The following is a 21690-nucleotide window of genomic DNA, read 5'->3' as shown; positions in this document are numbered from 1 at the left end:
TAAAGCTTTACTACAAGCAAATGCTTGATTTTTTTAAAAATGTATTTTTATTCAACCCAACTAAAAATAATTTAACTTTGATGATAGCCAGTGGCCAGAAAAGGAAACTTATATACATATTTATCCATCTGTGACATTAGTGTATGTAGGGAGAGAATGTATATGTTATTAACATGTGGTTGTCCTCTGTCTTGTCAGGTCCCCAAAGCCCTTGTGAGAGAACAGACTTGCGGATGGCTATTGTTGCAGATCACTTGGGACTTAGCTGGACAGGTAGAAAAAGAGAAATATTTATGATGTAACTCATGTCGACCATACTTCCTTTATTTGGCTCTGTTAATCTCAAAGGTTGTTGTTTGCTGCCCTCTTCTGGCTAGCAGAATGACCTGCAAAGAAACTGTTCTTTCATAACCCCATTTCAAGAAAAGCTGTGAAACTGTACAAAATGTGAATGAAAACAGGACGTGATGCTTTGCAAAACTCTGGAACTCTATATTTTATTGACAATAAACATAAATCCCAACTTTAAGACTCAGTCACAAAGGGAACATAATTTAGGGATCACATTTACATCTGCAGATTGAACTTGAGTTTTCAAAATTTGGAAAGTGGTAACCAAAGCTACAATGTGAAATGCTTAAACACTTGATGGAATATCTCACAATGCCACAATTTGGCTAAGTGGCAATAGGGTATTTATATGACTGGGTACTAAAACATGAGCCCAGAGTGGCTGAGCCTGTCTTAGTCAGTTATTCTAAGGCTGATTAGAAGGAAAGGAAGTGCTTTTTTTAAATAAAATGTTAATATCAAATTGAAAATGGGCACATTATTTAAAATTATTTATACATTATTTAAAAATTTAGAATGCTGTCTTATGGACAGCAGTTACTCAAATTACTGTGATTTTGTTGTGTATTTTGAGTACTTGTACCTTTTTAAGTACATTTTGAAATAAGTACTTTTACTTCTGCTTAAGTAAGTTTTAACCAGAGAAACTGTTCTTTTATTTGGGCTTAATGTCTTTTACATTTTCCATCTCTGTTGACTAAAAAATAGCACATAGAGAGAAGATGATTCCACGTTACAGCCAATAATAGCGCTGTATTTTTCATTATTATTAAGTGTGACTTTACCTGAAGAACGTAATTGGAGATCCATATTCTCATGCTGTTATTTTCAATAAAGACAGATAATCATGCCAACAAAATAAGCGCTGCCAAACCAGTGTGGTGTAAAAATCAACTTGAAAGTCAATAACAAGTAGGAATGAACAATTTTGAAGATTTCAAAATTGTGATTATTTTGATTCATTGAACATTTAAGTATGAATTGTTATATTGAGGGGAATGATAATTTTTTATGATGTTTTCATTTATAATAGGAAAATTGTTATCAAAATTAAGTAAAGATGGATTTTTTTGCCAACTATGCTGAAAAATTGACACTTGAATATTGTCTTGATGCACAGAGCATAACAGTTCTGCTGCAAAAAATGTACTGAACTGGAATTATATGCACATTTCAGGTGAAAGAAATATTGCAGCAGGCCATTTTGGAATTTAATTTGAATTGATTCATTGCCCAGCCTTAGTAGCTACCTAATACTCAATACTTAAAGTAAACTTGAATGAAATTATTTTTACTTTTACTTGAGTAGATTTATGGACATGTACTTTTACTTAATGAACTTTTAACCAAAGTAACTTACACTGTTAAAAGTACCTTTTAACATGTACATATTAGCCAATGGTAAAAGCAGCTCTTTTATTGCAAGAAATGGAGATAAATAAGTTAAAATATTAATAAAACATTTAGCACATAAAAACAGAATAAAATAAATGGAATTGTTGGATGTTTTTCATAGACCTTTGCCACCATTTTTTTCCAGACACACATTGGCGACCCACTGAAAACTGCTCCGTGACCCACTTTTGGGTCCCAACCCACCACTTGAGAACCACTGCTCTAGTCCATATCTGCTTTTAATGATTTGAAAATCATAACTTTCCATTTTATTTACATTTTAGTCCAAGCTTTTCTGGAAACTTGGTTGTGCCTATGAAAAGTTAAAACAAAGTGAAATTTGTTAAGATTTAAATTATATGTATTAATATTGGAGCTTAATTGTGGTAACAACTAAATTACAAGGTATAAAGTCTTTCAACTCAAATGTCAGTATTGTGTAATCATCTTTGAAATCTTTCAGTTTTCCTGAGTGAATAACTTGGCATCTTCTTTATCAAGATATGAATGTAAGTGTCTGCCTTGCTGTCCCTTTTCCATCACAGAGCTGGCTCGGGAGATGAACTTCACAGTGGATGAGATCAACCACATCAGATTAGAGAACCCCAACTCTCTAACAGCACAGAGCTTCATGCTACTTAAGAAATGGGTCAGTCGGGAAGGGAAAAATGCCACAAGTAAGGCTATTTTTATGTCTGAAAACCTTATTTTCCATTTCTCTACTCTTTGATTTGTTTTTCTTCTCTCATGCTTTCTCTTCTCTATTTTGGGATTTGTTTAATTGTTTTGTTGTCTCGCTTGTCTCCACAGCGGATGCCTTATCTACAGTGCTGACCAAAGTCAATCGGATGGATATTGTGACTTTACTGGAGGGCCCAATATTTGACTATGGTAACATTTCAGGCACGAGATGTTTTGCCGATGATAACGCTGTATTCCGGGATCAGGCTGATGGTAAAGTTTAGCTCTGTCTAGCTGACCTCTTACCTCTCCCTGCTACCTTTTTATTGTGCCAATGCATGGATTATATACTATTTGTTTGAATCTCTTGAAAAATGGATGTAGAGTCAGATTTGGTTTGGACAACTGGCTTATGACACCTAAAATACATTTTTGATTGACTGATTTGATTAATAACACTTTAACATGACTTTCACTACTTTAAAACAACTTATTTCAACTAACCATCTTTCTATTTAAAGCTCCTGTGAGTAGTTTTGACTGATTATTAAACAGCATGAATTTACTGTAATGCTGATGCCTTTTTATGGCACACTCAAGCAAAATAAAGGCCATGAGCATTAGGATTGAGTATGTCATTAAACTGAATTTTTAATGTCTGGAAACTCTGCTGTATGTGTCAAACAAAGGAATTGACGGCATTCTGCCAAAACATCTTGTTACATTACACATTTCAAAGATTTGCAAGAAATGATCCATTAGACTGTTTAAAAAGCAGAAGACAGGACATGTGCAGGACAAAGTGGCAAAGAGATAGAGGTACCACTTTGTCCACAGGGTGTGCTAAAATTAGTTTAAACTGACAGCTCCTCACAGGGGCTTTAATTCCTGTCTTAAATACTCCTCTACAAGTCAAAATAGTTTATCCAGTTGTCACAAATAAGCTACATCTGCTTGTTGAATCCTGTTCTGTGCATGCTGCATACTAGACCCTACTTTTTCATGTTTTTTGCTAATATCTGACTTAAGTAGAAATGTTATAACCCTCTAGAGTTTGCTTACTTCTCTTGATTTAGCGTAGCTCTCCTAGTTCTCCTCCAGTTCCTCTGAGCCTTCCTCGGATAGATGAGAGAATCTCTTCCTCTGTGAAAGCAGACTGCCTCCTCCTCCTCCACCTCCTCCTCCTGCCTCCCATCACCTCCCCACAGCAGCATCCACTGCTGATAACAGCACATAACAACTCTTAACACAATAAGAGTCATGTGTTGCCCTCTCCACATCCATTCCTCATGCCTCCTCCACACAACCTTAGTTATGTTATCATTGTCTTGTGCGTGTTTCACAATCTTTTATGTTTTTCTTTTTCTCCTTTCTTCATTTTTTCCTCTTCTTCACATGTTAGTCTGCATAATCATCCCTTTAACTCCTGGAAGCGCTCCATCAGCCTATCTTGTGCCGTCTTCCTCTCCCTACTTTCCAACGCTGACCCCAACACCCCCACCCACTCCCCTCACCCCTACCACAGCGCTTCACTACCGCCCTCTGTCCTCACGTCGCTCTCCGAGTTACGAGTCGTCCATCTCGCTCAAAGACTTGGCACCTCCAGCCCAGTTTGAACCGTCACACTTCAACTTCCTTTCCCCTTCCTTCCAATCCTTGAAGCCTCAGAGCCCCCGTGCTCAGTCCCCTGTCCTCCCTTTCTCACCTCACCCGTCATCCCCAATCCCACTCATCACTTCACCTGTTGCTATTTCTCCACCACCCATACCTTTGTCAGTTCCCTCCTCACCCAAATCCACCCCAACATCCTCCAGACTCCCCACTCCGACTCCAGACCTCTCACAAACAGAGCCGAACACCTCCTCTCAAACATTATCTGAATCTACCTCTTCCCTGCACACTTTCCCCCCCTCTGACTCTACCCCCTCTTCTGACTCTGCTCCCACAACTGTAAACCTCACCCTCGCCTCACCCTCTATTGCCCCCAACCCATCTGAATCCAGCACCACACCTGTCTCGCCCATCCTCTCCTCTCCTTCAGGCCGTGCTTCACCTTCGGTTGCCACACCTCAAAGCAAAGAGTCCCCCTCCTCCCGCCCTGTCTCACCTCTTTCGTTGTCTCCCCTTCCCCCCGCCTCACCCTCTGGGTCTCGTTGTACTAGCCCCACTCCCTCCTCCCCTCCTCTTCGCTCACTGTCTCCTTGTCCTGCATGTCAGTGTACCTGTGCGCCCTCCATCGCCCCACCTGTCAATCCTACCCATGTGGACTCTTCCTCAATGGAACTATATATCTAGCACACTCTTTCTCTTATCTTTTTTCTCTTTTCTCATCTCTCATCTGTCATCTTATGTGAGCATGTAACAGGACACCTCAGCAAAATATTAATAGCTTACACTTATCACATCCCACATGATTAACAAGGCCTTTTGTCACAAATATGTTTCACTTTTTGATGTCTTACCTAACTGCAACTCTAATAAAGTCACTAAAAATATATCATTACTTCTCTAATAGCTAATTTTAGTTTCTATCCTTTTGGACTTTGAAAACATGTTCAATAAAATGTATTTTGCAGTTTTGAAATATTTTACTGCTAATGTTAGATACTAATAGATTGTATGCATTGACATCACTTTAAGCATGCTTGCTTTGTGAGGTGGAGTGTAAAACATTCTGAATTCTGACTGTCTGATCAGTGGGGAAGAGGCAAAAAGGGAGGAAACCCGACTAATATTTTCTTACATGAGAAATATTTGCACTTGAAAGAGATCCATGCTGTCTACTAAAGACACAATGGACCTTGGATACTGATATGTGGCCAAAAATTCGTTTCCTGGCACTTGTATGGACCTGATTTCAACTGCAAAGCAGAGCCAAAGACACACACCAGCCAGGGTCGAACCATCATAAATATTATAACTAAATTAGCATTAAAGTTTTGGGTTAATGCAAAGCTTTAGATCAGCTGTTAACTTCATCAAAGCATACATTGAAATAACTTCATTATTTAGCTGAATAAAACCCCATTAATTTGCAAAGACTACTTTATTTCATCTGTGATCAACTTCATTGGACTTAACAATTTTCGTATGTCCCTATAAAACCAGCCATGTTACTTTGACATTGTGGGGTTATACTATGTACAGCTATAAAATATAGTCTGTTTTCTTTAGATGCCTTGTCACTTACAGTCCCTGTAAAGTGAAATCCAAGATTTGTGTCTTATCACACTAGATATGTTGGAATAAGGTTGCTGTAAACATGTAAAAACACTGTGTGTCAGAATTTTGGATTTAAACTATTAGAAAGTTGTTCACCTCTTTCCTGTCTTGGTTTAACTTTGGCAGGGTGAATAGAGGGACCCACCACTTCACTGTTCCCAATGGGGAATTATCCCGCCTCTCTAATGCCACAACAATAAAAAAATCTCTGAGCAGGTTATCTTAGTACAGTCTGTTGTCAGCTGACATCACTGCCTTCGTTGAAAGTTAACAGCCAGCTACATGCTGGTTTTTGTTTATTGTGAGGTAAATTACCCTATCAGCTACGGTGGCCTATGAGTCGTTAAAAGCATCATAACACAGATTTGTTCCAGGAAACAGTCAAATTAATCCCCAGTTTCTCTCTGTTAAGTTTAGTAAAGTATCTGTTGATAGACATGTGTTATTGCTGCCAAGTCTGTCACAATAAAAGCCTCCGATGCTAATCTTCATTGAAAACTCTTATTTTAAAGAGCAACATCAGGACATGAAGTGTTTTCAGCAGCAGCTTAACAACAAAGGCGTCTCATAAACAGGAAAGTAGCATAACTATAACTCAGAAAACTCAGAAAATGAGATATTAGGAATACCTAAAGAGTTTATAGCAGGATGAGAAAATGAAACCAGAACTTTTTAACTGTAACTACGCTGTCTGCCTGTCACAGCATAAATGCGATTGTTTCCCTGGTGGCTGACACAGAGAGCTGACAAGTCCAATAGAGCAGACAGATAATTCCTCCAATCAAGCTGTAGCTTTTTTTTTTTTTTTTTTTAATTTGAGAGGATTGAATTTCTCTTGAGTGGGCGTAGATTCAGCTTATTCAACTGACACTCCCACACCATCCTTGAGCAGATATCACTGCCTGATTTTTCATGAATTTGAAGCTTAATTTAAAAATTTAAAGATGTTTTTCATGACTAAAAGTTGGCCTGGTGGTTCATAATACTGTGGCCTGTCATTCAACAAACCTAAAATACAGATTTGTGTCACTTTACAGGGACTTAAAGATTTTTATATTACTGTATGATTGAATTGCAGAAATTTACAATGATAAGGAGGGAGAATGGAGTGGGGTTCAGATTATATTTATCACCAACCAAATGCTTACTGGCTGTGATATGATGCATACAGCATGTGGTGACCTTCATAACAGCACGGCTTTGTCTTGTGGATTTATAAACAGCTCCAAACATTTCTCTAAACATATTCCATCAGCTGAGGATTTAAACTGCTACGTTGAACATCATAAAGATATATAATCATTTTAAAGATGGCAATTTTCAGCTGAAATAAAGCCATTTACTGCTTACTCCCTAGTGATTTCTGCCACTGGTTTGAACTGCAGAGACTCATGCTGAATGTGACGTCATGTGCATACCCTCTATTTTTGCTGAACTTATTCAGTTGCAGCAGACATCATCACCATAAATGCTATCTAGTTGTCTGGATACATGCTTCACACCTAAGCATCTGTGCCATTGTCCATGTCATACAGTGTCTGTGTTAGGGTGCTTGTGTTTATGGGGAGTTATGCTTTTTTGTAGCATGCTTCAGTGTGTGTACGTCTCTACATTTGTCATCCTATCACCTACAGATTATCAGAGCATTCTAGCGGAGCTGCAGTCCCCAGCTGCACTGCACTCTGATCCCCACTTCCTGGAGCCCGAACTTCCTGTCACCCCCAACCCTTCCCTTGACCCACACCACCAGCATCACCACCATTACCCAGAACCAGACACCCCTTTGCTGGCTGACTCCCAGCAGCCTCAGCCCCTGCCCTGGAGCCCAGAGATAGAGCCTGGTAGCAGAGAACCCGACAGCCCCCCTAGGAGTCCCCCAAGACCCTGTGAGCTTGCCCTTTCCGTCCCGGTATTTGAACTCCCAGATCCTGTTCCTTCTACGGTCAGCAAGCCCCACATCGCTCTTAATGATCAGCTGCTTCTGAGCGAGGAGGAGGACAGATCCTATAAAGAAATGGAGCTGAGCCACAGGCCACGGTCACGCTCTTTCCCTGCCACGTTTGACTCAGACATCGACATGGCTTTCTCCACATCCTCCCCTTCACTGTCATCAATATCATCCATAACTCCTTCATCACCTGACAGAGCACAATTGACAATCAGAAGAGCGCAGATGGGCGCTCTGAATGGGGTACAGGAGGTTGTAGATTGGAAAGGAAGTGAGAAGAAAGTGCCAGAAGAAATAGAGAAGGTTGCAGAGATGGTTGCAGCAGAGTTAGCAGAGGGAAATGACTTAGTGGAGAAGTGGGTGGAACAGGACTTAATTAAAAAGGTGGACAGAAAGTGTGAGATGGTAACTAAAGATAGGCCAAAGACGGCAGAAGAAAAAAACATTGTAGTGGAACAGAAGGATGGATCTGCAGAAGAAGAGAAAGATTTGGCAAATGCGCAGCAAGTTGAGAATAAGGAGGAGGTAGAAGAGGTAAAAGATGTGCAGAATATGTCAGAAGAGCAGCATTATATGATAGAAACTGAGCATGAAGTGGGAAAAAGTGATGAAATAGAAGCAGAAACTTGCAAAGAGAGTATTAATGAAACACCTGAGGCTCAAAAACTTGACTTGAGCAGCGAAGAAAGGGTCTGTATGGAAGACAGAAAAGATGACACTGATGGAGAGGTGCAGTGTAAGGGTGAAGAAGGGTTCTGTGGCAGCAAAAGGGAGATTTACGAGGACGAGGAAGCCAAGGACGAAGCTGTACGTCCTCTCTTCTTTCAGCCTTGGGTTGAGGCACTTGAGGAACACCAGCCGAGGGTTTCTGACTCCAGTGAGGAGGAGGAAGACAATGAGGAGGGGAGAGACAAAGAAATCACAGAAGAGGCATTAGGATCTCTGTGGGAGGAGGTGAAGAAAGAAGAAGGCTCAGAGGAAAATGAGGAGGATAAAGAGGTGATCAAGGCCAGTGTTGAGGAGACTCTCCATCAGGTTGAACAGGCAGAAAAAGACGTGTGTTCACTTTCAGGTTGGCACAGTGATTCATCCAGTGTCAATGTGGAACCACCAACACCAGGCCGCAGCGTCAGCTCAGACCTGCTCGACAGGCGGGAAAGGTACAAATATTTCCCCACTATACGAGGTATGGCTATTAAACAAAGAGAGTAATGCTGTAATAAAATTTTATGGAACAATTACATTTTACGTTGTCTTTCTCCTTCAATATCCTCCCTTTCTGCATCAACAACGCTGCTGCATTCAGGTCTTCTACTGATCAAAGCAGTGCAGTAGGTCTTCTTCAGACAGTTGTCTCAGAACCTCTGTCATTCTTTCCTTAACTTTTGACACAGACTCAAAACGTGTTCCTTTGAGCACAGATTTGATCGTAGGAAAAAGTCACACAGTACTAGATCCTCTCTCTTATTCATCCTTGGTGATGATGCATTGACTGCCGTTTTGTCTCAGGATTGTATTGGAAGATCAAAGTTTCAGCGTGTGTAATCACTCCTAGAAAATTTGGGTTTCCTTCAGTTTGTTCCAAAATGTCTCCACAAATTTGCTTGCGTTTTTTCCCTTTGAGCAAGAGTCAGATGTAAAAAGAAACACTTTTGTTATGTTTAAATTTTCATGCAAAATTTGCAGAACTCTCTATATCAGTGCAGACCTTTTCTGCTATCTAAACTGAGTCGTCAGTCATTTCAAACAATTTGTTCAATTTATTGATTGTTCTCAGAAGTTTTGATGTGTATGGGCACCCAGAACATTCATTGTCTTGGACATCCTCTCTGTCTTCACTAAATCTTATGTGCCATTCAAATACGTGCACATGATATGTATTGTTCCCCATACGTCTCAGTTAATGTACGAGAAGATTCGGCTGCTGTTTTGTTTAATTTCACCAGAAATTTCAAGTTAATGCTTGTTCAACTTTTAAGCTTATCACTATCCCACACCTAAGCGAAAACATGTGCACTTCAGTCAGTAGCTAGCAGTGAACTGAAGATGTCTCTTAGAGGAAACTTACAGCAGTTGTCCATGAATTCCCAGCCTTTAATACACACTCAGTATGACTGTGAACCATGTGGTTTTATCCTCATAAGAGCAGTCTCATTCTTTCATAGCCATACCTCTTAATATTTATAATTATTGCAACTAACAGAAAATATATTTTTTATATATAAAGGAATCATTGTTGAAATCTTTCTGGATACTAAAGCTATGATAAATTTGTTTTCTTTTACTGAACAGCCAAGAGAACTCAAGTGACTCCATCACTTCCTCATCTAGGGGCGAATCAGGGAGGTCACGACACAACGGCAGCAACTCAAAACACTCACCTCAGGGCGGCTCATCTGAATCATCAAATGGCAAAAAGGAAGAAGGAGCACTGGTGTCAGAGAAAAAAGTCCAGGTAATGCTAAAGAAATAAGTTTAATGATTGAATCAAATTAATGGCCATAAAGAATGAACTCCAAAGAACAATGTATCATGTTGGTTCTGCTGTTTTAATAGAAATGTCTAAAAACTGTCAAATTAATTGTTTTATTCCAGGTTTCTCTTTTTTGGTACAGCTACCAGGACATGACGATGACAAAATGACAACTAACTTATTCTCTTTCCTTTATACGTGCATTTTTCTTCTGCTGACTCCCTCTCTGTGTTTCTCGTAATGATCTCACAAAACCTTCTTCAGCAGCGTGTTAGTGTAGATTCTGGTTCAGAGGAAGAACAGACTGTAACCACTAGAATCTTCCGACGCCGTCTCATTTTAAAGGTACCCTGAAAGCCTGGTGCAAATGCTGGATTTAGACTTGGCTTGGGTTTGGTTTGGTTTAGTTTAGAGTCTGCTGTGCACTGAAGTGGGGTTTCTTGGTGACCTGCTGATACTCGCTCTTTGTGCTCATAGAGATGGTGACGTTTGAACATTGTCAGAGTTGATGGTGACATGTTTTCATCAGCTCTTTGAAGGCTAACATAGTTTGCTGCCTCTTTCTGACACAGATTCTTTTAAGAAGTTGCCTTGGTGTGGTGATGGTGTGGGATTATTTTATTATCTTTGAATCAGCTGTTGATGTGACTTTACTCATGTTCTAACCACAAACATTTTCAGGGAGAAGAAGCGAAGAATATCCCAGGTGAGACTATGACAGAGGAACACTATGTGGACCGAGATGGTAACCTCATCAGTAGAAAAGTAATGTATTATTTGGTTTTCATCCCCAGCTCTGATGTTAAACCTATCTCAAGGAGCTCCATGTCTTTATGGCCACAGACTTTTTCAGATCTTTTCCTCTTTGTCAAAACTCTTCTACATGGTACAGGTAATCAGGAAGGTCATCCGGCGGGTGTCTTCTCCCACGCCAGATAGCCAAGGAGGAGACATGTGGCTCCGAGACCTTCAGCACAGTCCCGTTCTGCAGGAGGATGGCCAAGAGGTTGGCATGAAGATCCCCCTTTTATTGTCTTCCTGGATTCCAAGTCTAACCTGTATTAAGTTATTCCTCTGGCAGAAAAGAGAACATGATTGGTGGAAAAACACTTGTAGAGAAATTAACACAAAAGTTCGATTTAAGGCTGCACTGGGCAAGACTTGATGTGCAAACCAACATACAGATGAGGTTGAAATAATTAGCCCCCCAATATAAATTTCAGTTATTCCAAAGTATTTTCGGAGTGCTGCTGAACAGAGCAAGGATTTTTTAATACAGCTTTTATACATCCTAGTTTTATTGTGGATGCTTACATATTTTTTCTTTCCACACAGTAACAAAACTATTTCACAAAAAATAAAACTACCAGGGTCAGAATTATTACCCTCCTTTAAGACTGACCTTTTTGAGCCATAGCACAAACCACCGCTGTGAAATAATGTGTAATGCTCAAAACTTGTAAAATCAAGGTAAAACTGAGGATAATCTTCCAATTTACACACTGGATAAGAATTTTGGTAAGGGTTTTAGCCATCACTTGAGAAAGCATCATGGCAAAGATAAAATAAATCAGTTTAGACTTGATAAAAATAATTCTTGATGCTCACAAAGCAGCAGAAGGATATACAAAGTTATCACAGCATTTCCAAGTGTCAAAAATTGGCATTAGGAGTATAATTGAGAAATTCAAAGAGAGCCACACAGTTCAAAAAAAGCCTGGCAGAGGAAGGAAGAGAAAGATTTCAAATATTTTGGAAAGAAAACTAGTAAGAGATTTTTCCAAAGACCCCAAAACAACTGCCAAAACACTAGTGAATGACTTAGCCATGTCAGGAATATAGTTTCAAAGAAGACCATCACTAGAGCCCTGTACAGGAATGGGCTGAAAGGTTGCAAACCAGAAAAAACTACTTCTGCAGAAGAGACACCTTAAAGCCAGACTGAAGTATGCTAGGGCAACCTGGAGAAAGATTTTGCTTACTGGAAGTGTGCCCTTTGGTCAGATAAGACTAAACTAGAGCTCTTTAGCCAGAGACATTGCTTGTATTTGGAGAACGAGGGAAGAGGTGTATAAGAGAGGGAAGGGGGGGCTTTATTGTGTCTGGAAATGGGGATCTTGTAAAGGTGGAAGAAATCATGAAGTAAAAAGGATATGTGAAGATTTTGAAAGAAAACCTCAAGTAGTCATTAGTAAAACTGTGTCTGGGTCATTTCTTTGTCAGTCCAACACAACAACAACCCCAGCAGGAGGAGCTAGAGAGATTCACCAAGGAAGAATGGGCTGGGATTCCTTAGGAGACATGTCTTAGACATGTTGAAAACCACAATAAATGACTGCAGGCTGTTATCCAGCAAAAAGGAGACACAACTGCTAATAAGTTACACCCTGGTAGTTTTTTGCTTTTTTGTGTGTGAAATAATTTTGTTTTTGTGTGCAAGGTAAATAATGTTAGCATCCCAAATAAAACTAGGATGTTGGAAAAGCTGCGTTAAAAAGATTCCTTGCTCTGTTAAACAGCGCTTATTTGGGGAAAAACTGAAAATTTCATAAGGTGGCTAATAATATTGACCTAATCTGTATGTGATTGTTCAAATACATAGCACATTAACAACATGTTTTGTTAGAATTAACATGGGAATTTATTATGAAAATTACAAGAAATGTATGTAAAGTTCATTGCATATTGACTATATTATGTGGTCAACGACATATTTTATTCTTTAGCCATAACAAGATGATCATTACCTTTAAACACTTGTCTCTGAGCTACACTGAAACGTGCAGAAACACACTCTTTCATTATCATGCATTTCAACAAAGTACTATTTCTAACACTGAAGGAGGATAGTTTACAGATATCTCATGATACTTTAAGGTCTTGAAACCTTAAAGTACGACCTTTTGCTTAACCAGCGCAGCTTTAAGTCAAACACGTTTAAACAGGATTGGTTAGATATTTTATTACGCCATCTTCTATGGAAGCAGGTGAAATGTTGATTAAACCGGATTAAAAATTGTCCTCATTATGTCTCTTCTGGGCAAAAATACTATATAAATAAATAAAGTGTTCATTTGAAGTGCCTGCTTGCATGTTTTGTTTTGACACTGTGTGCTGTCTATTGTATTGCATAACAAAGAGGGTGCTGACTGTGTTCCTGACTGTGTGATTTTTCTGGTCTTTAAAAGTGTTTAACCGATTAGTCAACAGAATGACTAATGAGCGTCGTGATTCTGCTGTGAAAACACAATCTGCTTCTTTTGTTTCTAACTCCTTTCATTAACATTGATCTTCCTTTTCTAGGTGTCAGATTGCTTTGTTGTTTGGGTGCCAATTATTTTCCTAACACTGAACCAATACTAACTCTTACTAGTATCCCATTGATGATCTCTCAATGTGTGGTGACTTCTCTTTCTCAGGTTTTCACAGGTTTTGTGCAGTGGGTTGCAACTTCTACCATGGGAACAAAATATCATATCTCAATTATAATGTGTGTGTTTGTGTTTTCCAGCAAGGAGAGGGCTCAAGGAATAGCAGGCGAAAAGATGACAGAAGATCAGGGGATAAAAAGCTCCACTCATAGGGATGGTTGTGCTCTACCAGGTACAATAGCTCACTGTATTTTTCTGTAACATTATCAACTAGTTGTCAGTTTTAACTCTTTATGTTTCTGTTTACAGTGCATTCAGAAATTATTCTAATCCCCTTCACTTTTTAAATTTTGTAATGTAGCAGCATGATGCTACAATCAAAAACATACTCTCATTAATCTACACTCAGTATCCCATAATGACTAACTGAAAACAGAATTTGAGATTTTTTTGCTCATTCATTAAAAATATAAAACTAAAATATCAAATTGACTGTTTTTGCTGAGATGTTTTATGCCTTTATTGGAGTCCATCTGTGATCAATTCGATTGACTGGACATGATTTAGAAAGGCACACACCTCTCTATAGAAGGCCTTACAGCTGACAATGCATATCAGAGCAAAACCCAAGCCATGAGGTCAAAGCAACTGCCTGCAGAGCTCAGTCAGACTTAGACTTCAGTATTTGTAGCTATCTATCTGAGTTAAAAACAAATACCTGCCCTTAAAAATTGGATTACTTGAGGCATAAGAGTCTGTTATCTCGCTTGAAGTGGTGAGGTATATGATGGGTCATGAAGGATGCACAGGATGGATCCCAGGGGGAAGGATCACATTTGCAAAAGAGCTTTAAAAATGCTACAGCCTTCAATACACCACTGTGCACTGTGACAGATGCAGCCTCTGAATTAAGACAGCCACCATGTTGGATACAACTCAGAGGTCCTTGATATCATGGGAGAGGAGACATAAAAACAACAGGAAGATTAACATTTAACATATGTGTTTATATAACTGTAGCTGGCATAAAGGATAACAGAAGTCCCTGACAGTTTAATTTATTATTGTATTAATACCAACAAAAGTCATCCCAACACTAAAAAAGTAATTTTCATGTTTTTTTCTGTTTGAAAAAGATGTTTTTTTAAATTTGGGAATAACAGTTAAAGCTGTTTTGATGATGAGCAAATAATCTTCTCTCTCCAGCTCAGTTACTTGTGTTCATATAGTAGGCATGTTGATCTTTTCATCTAACTCCAGGCAAGAACTCCAAACTGACTATTTTCCAAAATGTCAAAAAAATTTATTTATTTTACCATTCTCCAGATAGTTACCCTGAATCATAGATAAAAGGCTGACTAATGTCTAAGCATGGTTATCCTCTGGCAACATTTCTGCCATCTTTGTTTGCTGAATATGTTTGCATAGAGGACAGTTGCGAGGTGCTACACACCTCAGCACAATATTGGCCTTGCTGATACCCTCCATGCCTGTTTTTGTCGTCTAAATCCCTGACTCACAAAAGCATTGTTGCATCCAAAAAGAGTTTGCTATCCCACCGGCCGGACCGTTAATCCCTGCTGCTGTCCACCCCTTATGTTGTGTTTGCTGTGAATCACTCCATCTGGACAAAAAAAACTGACTCAGAAATAATATGGCACTACTGTGAGGTCTGACAGAGAGTTACCATGGTAACAGAGGTCACCATAAAAGCCCACGCACCACCAGGTCTTGTTAACATTTTGTCAGGTTGTCATACAAAAGAACTAAGAATCGTGATGATTTTTTTTGGACTTTCACAAATGTTTTCACTGGTGGGAAAGAAGTCTTAAAAGAGTGAAAGGCTCTGCCATTAGAACCAAGTTTGATATATGAATATGGATGATTCTTCACTAAAATAGTGAACATTTAGCTATTTTAATCAGCATTTTTCTTCAGTTACAATGGGAAACAATAGTTGTAATCAGAGATAAAATTGGTCAAAATTTATGTACCATGTTATTTTAATGCCTTAATCCAAGGCAGGCAGGTGTCAGACAAAGTGACTGACTACACTTTGCCAAAACAGCATTAATTCACTTTTTACAAGCCAGCTATTTATGATAAGTGATAATTTTCTCTGTTAAAGCTGCACAGGGCCATTTTCTGTTAAAAAAAAACGATTATTTAAGCCTGATTTATACTTCTGTGTCAAAGCTAAGCCATTGCATGAGCTGTAGGTTTGCATAGTCCTGAACCTTACATATAATCATATGCACCATCTCAAGAATGTTACTTTGCAGACTGCAAGCCCTGTCATTGGTCTGCTGAGTAGCATCAGGCGATCATCAGTCTTTGAGTAATATCTACAGGCATACTAGCCCTTATTTATCGAACTTGCGAAGATTTGGGTTGAGAAGTCAATTTATGATAAGCCCTACATGTAATTTATGAAACTTGAGTACATGGCCAGTCACTGAGACTGAGCAGGTGTTAGAAATACAGCGGCTGAAAACAATCATCATTTTAATTAACACGCCCCAGCCTCACCCTCAGAGTCTACTTCATGGATATACATAATACGACAGTGACACCATGATCCCCTTATCATGATTTCAGTTTTATGTCAGAGAAGTGACAGGAATTAAATACTTAATTTTTTAGCCTGAAAAGTGGAATCAAAGAGAGTCAGAAGCACTGCGTATGGAAGGGAACCACTGCTAAGGTTAACAGCGTTGCATACATTGTATATATATCACAATGTCTTTTGTTCAGATAATAATAGAATCAGTATTCTTTACATCTGGGTTCAGATATAAACAAAAAGCCTGTTTTGGCTATAAAAGAGGCAGCATGTTAACAGGGGGAGGCCAGTCTAAAACTTCCCAGTTCCCTTAGGTATTACTATTATAATAAATAGAAGTTATTTATAAGAGGCAGGGGAGTAGACGGATATCTCTGCTTACGGCAGAGATAAACTGCTCTCCTCTGACTGTTCATGTGATTAAATGAAAGCCTGACATGTCTGCCAGCCAATAAAAAGGTACTGTTAAAACTAATATTTCTGAATAGCTTTCATTCCAGACATATCAATGGTAATTCGTATATTTTAGAGCGCTGGATGAGCTCCTGTCTCTTTAAGCCTTCAGCTGCACATCAATGCACAACGCATGAAGCACAGTAGATCAGATTGATTATTAAAGCCTCCAGACATTTCAATTGATTATGATCCAATAGAAATTAATGTTTTGTGTTCTTTCATTGTCAGCTCTTAAACACACACTCAAGGTTTATAAAGTTAAATTATTTAATTTACTCCTCTTGCCGTTGAACCCTTAACTCATTCACAGCAGTCTAAAATATTTCCTATTTAAGAAGCTGAATGTTTAGTTTGTTTCCTCTCAAGTTTCATCTTGATTATTGTGATATGATGGTGATCTTTAAAGATTACTGAATACAGCCTGTCTATTTTGTTTTTTTAGATAAACGGATAAAGAAACATTCATTCATCAAATACAACAAATACATGGAATACATAATGCATAACATGGAAATCAGCTGAAAGCTCACGCTGTTCACCATCATTTAATTGCAGTGTTGCTCACAAGGACTGTCAGAAGTTTGATGTGATGTCAGATTAATTTTAAAAGCCATATCTAATCTAACATCAGCAAATTCATTCTGCACAGAGTCCACACTGAGTTGAAAGCTTTCCTATGCAAGCTCAGACTTGATGTGGGATTTGACTGTATTGTACACCCACGCTCTGATTGAGAAATGCCGATCTTTACATATACACAGATTCCTGGTGTATGCTCATTTGTTAAATGAGGGCCATTGTGTGCACTCTGGTGTGGGATAAATGACTGCAAACACAAGGGCAAAATTGACAAAAGTACTTGCCAGTTGAAAACATCAGAGGTATATTTCCTCATGTATGTCTTTCAGTGTCCAAAAATGGAAAGCCCCAGCTGATTCAGCAACTGTAAATCCCACTCTCACCTCTTTTTTATTTGCAAAACTTGCAGTAAATCAGATGTTTCCTAATATTTATCGACTCCATCTCCTACAAAGGTTAAATCCAGTGTTTAAATCCCTGTTTTTTCTTCAAAAATTGGCTGCATCCTGGATACCAATATGACTTACATGTTTTTATAAAGTGCAGACAAGCGCAATCATTACTTTTAATGCGTGCAGCTCCTGTCACACACTGCACAAAACCTTATCTGATTAAAAAATTTAGCCCTTTCACTGTGTATTGCAAGCAGCTGCTTCACTGTTCAGAAAATGCTGCAATACATAACAACACGGATAAAACCAGCAGGGTTTGGTACGACTTTTTAATCGCTTTTCTCCCTTTCTAGGTAAAATTGTGCATTTAAAGACAACTGGGAGAACTGTTAAGTTAATAAAAGCTTGTGGAGTGCTGGTTTACCTGAAAACACTCCTCAGCCAAAGGCAGGGCAGCACCACAGAGGGACACAGGCTGTGAGTCTGTCTCATAAAAATCAGCATAGGCTACCAAGCGATACTACCATATTATAATTTATCAGGGTTGAGATTTAACTTTTTCATCAACCTGCCACCGTGACCGGTGGATCCTAACATCACCAGCCACAAACATTTTTACTAGCCACTCTATTTAACAAGCAGCATTATTTAACGCAGTATAATATAATAATCAAGGCTTTAGTATTTAAGTTATAGGGTATTTAGTAAGAGAGAGTCAGTGCTTAAATAACCCAGACTGTTGCTCTTTTTAAACCTAATTTTTCAGCTAAAAAAATGTGCGTTTCAACAATTCAAGTATTTGCTGTGCTCTCTATAGGGGCACTGTAGATTCATTGGCATTTTCCTGCCTCATGAGTGTCAGACTCACTAGAATTTAATATTTTGTGTGGGATTTTTGCAGTCTCACGCCAAATTTCAGACTTTGTTTAACTACCTTGGACTAGCAACAAGCAAGACATTGTTTCAAACACACATTTAGCAAATACACCAGATGCAGTGGAGAACTACTCTCTGAGTCAAACCATCCCAGCACACAGCCTCTAAACATTTGACAGGAGGAGGCAGGGGTTTTCTGGTCAGTGAGCTGCTCGGCTTTACTCATAGTCAGTAGAACAAAGTAGAAAAAAGGTGGTTAATTTATGTGAAACGGCTTGCAGGAGGACAGTTTCACCCTTTTTACCTTTGGGATACTTTAAAAAACAGACCGCAGCTTCTGTACTAGGGTAACTTATATTCTGGACCTTACAGTAATAAGCTCAGTTCAGTCATCATGGTCTAATGTATGCAGTCGAGCAGAGATTAGGCAAAGTACTGCTGAGCTACAGTAGCATACTAAACACTAATATGTAGTGCCCATAATGGTGTAGGTCACTACACCAGTAGGTGCAGCATTGATTCAGTTCCTAAGTATAATCCAGGCTTCACACATGTTCAAAACAAAAACTGCCAAGAGATACTGCTTTCTCCAGAGGAGTCACCAAAACCAACACTAACAGAAAGTTCCTCATACAAGCTTTAAATGGTAGAGAAATATATACATGTGTTTCCTAACACTTTAAATCAAATGCATGATTTTTCACAGATTCATTTAGTGTAATATGATATATCTGTGACTATTTTTGTCTTGCAGATGTGCAGGAACCAGGCTAAATGGTTCCCAGTAAGAAGTGTTCAGAAGGCTGAAGGGTTCCCGTGTGACGACTTCAGGAACAGTCCAGTCTGCAACAATCTGCTTCAAACAAAAACATGAGAGAAGCCGACCCTTCTGACTAAACGCATGAGCATGACAAACTTACCCTCCTGTCAATCAAAGGACCGAGGGGGAGGTGGGGGTTCTCACTTTCTGACTGTGGTGGTGGACCCATGGACAATGATTCTGCTTCCTGTTTTTGTGTGAAACAGTACATGCCATCGGTCCACTGGCGTTGTGAGGGCTTTTTAACAGAGCATCGTTTGCTGTGAAGAAAATAAAAGAAACAGACTCCCCTTACCGAAAACCACACAGGTGCAACTGTGACCAAAGATGGCACAAGAGCTCGATCCACACGGAGGGTGGAAGTAGACACAATAACACAAAAACGGAACACTTCTGATCCTACTTCAACACTCGCCTTATAGTTTTTTCTTGAACCCATTGTTGTCAAGATGTAAATTGTTTTGGGATTTTTTTCTTCCTTTTTAAAACTTCAGCTAACACAAAAGCTTTTTTCTGTATATAAAACTACAATGTGTATAATTCTTTAAAATGGGGGTTACGTTACTGGTTGAGAATGCACTGAGGAGAGTTACCTTTTCAAGTGCTTTTGAAATTTATTGAAAGGGTTCAACTTTTAAAGATTTGAGTGTAACTTCACAGGTTCTTGTATATTTAATTATTAGAGCAGGTATAATGTTTGTACATGAAAAAAACGCTGGTTTGATTTTAACAGAGAGAACTTTCCAGAAAATCCAATTTCAGTAATGGATCTAATCCTACAAAAAGCAGCCTTTCAGAGTTCTCATATTTTCATGCATGCTGTTCACATTATTTTAAGTACGATTTTTACAAGTTTGCAAACACTGTACTTCAATGACAAATAAAACCCTTTATCTGTGTACACATATAACCCTTACATTTGTCACCAATTTTATATTTTAAATCCAAAAGGGGTACCATTAAACATTTATCATGTCGGAGTGAGGATGATAAAAGTTCTATAGCTTCTTGAGGGTGTGATGTCTTGTCTGTCTATGTGAAAACAGGAGGGCAGCTTCTGCTAAGAGAACGATTTAATCTGAATGTAAATGCTAGTAGGCTGGCTCGCTGTAAAATTATAACTGTATTGTGCGTATTGGCTATAAGGTGTAGGAGTCTCTGTACACTGTTAGACTGTTTGTAATCATTTTAGCAGTGTGTCAATTTGGTTTTTCTAACGGCTGCTGTGATATTTAAGGAAAACTGGGGCATTTCATTTTGGATTTTTTTTTTCTTTTTTTTTGGTGAACTATTTTGTTAATTTAAAACTTACTCACATTAAGGACACATATAGACATTATTTGATTGTAGCTCTAAATAGCATATTGTATGACAAAAACACTGGATGGTCAAAAACAATTATTTAAACATTAAATAAATTGTGTTTAACTCTTAAACTGTGTGATCTTTTTAGGCTTGAGAGTCTGTATATGCAGTGTCAACTAGACTTGTTTTCACTAGATCATTGGCAAGATTTTTTTTTTACTTGACATCACATTAGGGATTATCATTGTATTGGTTTTCATTAGATGCCCACGTAGTTCAAGTGTGGTGTTCTACTGGTGCAATGACTCAGTATGCTGATGTCTATGCTGTGGACATGAAAACTATTTTTCCTTTTTTTCGAGGGGGTTGGGAGGGTTTAAAGGAAGTCAGGTAGGGTGCTGTACAACATCCCCTTATACTACTATGTCAATCAGGGGGTAGAGGATCCTTTGATATGGTTGAACTATCAATTTTTGTCAATTTTGTTTGATATGTGTTTTCACCTGAGCAGATTTTTTGATGTACAATTCTTACTAACAGAGTGAAGCCATTGAAATGTAACTATTCTAGCACTTTGGTTATTCAAGGTCTTTTAGAGGCTATAGCAGCAATGATGCCACCACAAATGTTTCAGACGTCTTTAAAAAAACAACCTAAAAATAAAAAAAATAAAAATGCATTGATTTCGCAATATAATTGTCTGTTCTTGTCTCTTTGTTCTGCTCTTTGCTTTATTTCTATGCTTGCAATATTATGGCAGCTGGATCACCATTGTGTTATGAAGACACTATATGATTCTTCCTTACCAGTGTCCTCGAGCAGCATTGTGCCAGGCTGTTTGTATGCTTGTCATACCAAGTTGTAAGTCCTGATTAAAGGAACAGGTAATTAATGGACCACACTTACATAAGGCTGCACTTATATTCAAAGTGCTTGTCATTTTGCCTCTTTATTTACAAGCACAAGCACACAGAAGTGGGAAACTATTTCTAAGCTGCTATGCCTTAATGGTTATTACATAACCTATATGAGGAGGATATGTTATGCAGATGGAAATGACAAGGCTAGTTTGCACACTGTGGAAATTAAAACATTAATACTGAAACCTACAGAGTAATTGCCAAATATAGCTTGTTTCCTGACATTAGGCTTATTTTTCTATTAAACTGAGGTAAATTTACCCCTCTTTTAGACCAAATGAACTTCATTTTTGTAGAACGATTTGACTAAACATGTAGGGAACATGCAAGGAAAATAA

At 38.6% G+C, this 21690-nt stretch overlaps 1 protein-coding gene across 31 annotated transcripts in view; it reads left to right on the top strand.

Annotated features, from left to right (window-relative positions):
* The window catches only part of LOC121510735 (ankyrin-3-like), a 221904-nt gene extending 200789 nt beyond the window's left edge, over nucleotides 1-21115 (top strand). For 19 of the 31 annotated variants that reach the window (XR_005991982.1, XR_005991979.1, XR_005991975.1 and 16 more), the window contains 9 exons: nucleotides 199-273; nucleotides 2292-2423; nucleotides 2557-2700; nucleotides 7284-8757; nucleotides 9890-10052; nucleotides 10338-10415; nucleotides 10752-10835; nucleotides 10963-13673; nucleotides 19062-21115. Coding sequence is in view for 7 of the 31 variants with exons in the window: in XM_041788930.1 (XP_041644864.1) it covers nucleotides 199-273; nucleotides 2292-2423; nucleotides 2557-2700; nucleotides 7284-8757; nucleotides 9890-10052; nucleotides 10338-10415; nucleotides 10752-11009 (2324 nt within the window). In the remaining 24 variants the exon portion in view is untranslated. Of the gene's footprint in view, nucleotides 1-198; nucleotides 274-2291; nucleotides 2424-2556; nucleotides 2701-7283; nucleotides 8758-9889; nucleotides 10053-10337; nucleotides 10416-10751; nucleotides 13674-19061 lie in introns of those variants that run through there. The other 12 variants (XM_041788925.1, XM_041788926.1, XM_041788927.1 and 9 more) reach the window with 9 other exon arrangements.
* The last annotated feature ends 575 nt before the right edge of the window (nucleotides 21116-21690 follow it).

The sequence above is a fragment of the Cheilinus undulatus genome, linkage group 6 (assembly GCF_018320785.1).
Source record: "Cheilinus undulatus linkage group 6, ASM1832078v1, whole genome shotgun sequence".
Lineage (NCBI taxonomy): Eukaryota > Metazoa > Chordata > Actinopteri > Labriformes > Labridae > Cheilinus > Cheilinus undulatus.
The sequence above is the reverse complement of the archived record's forward strand: the minus strand, read 5'-3'. Positions and strand labels throughout refer to the sequence as shown.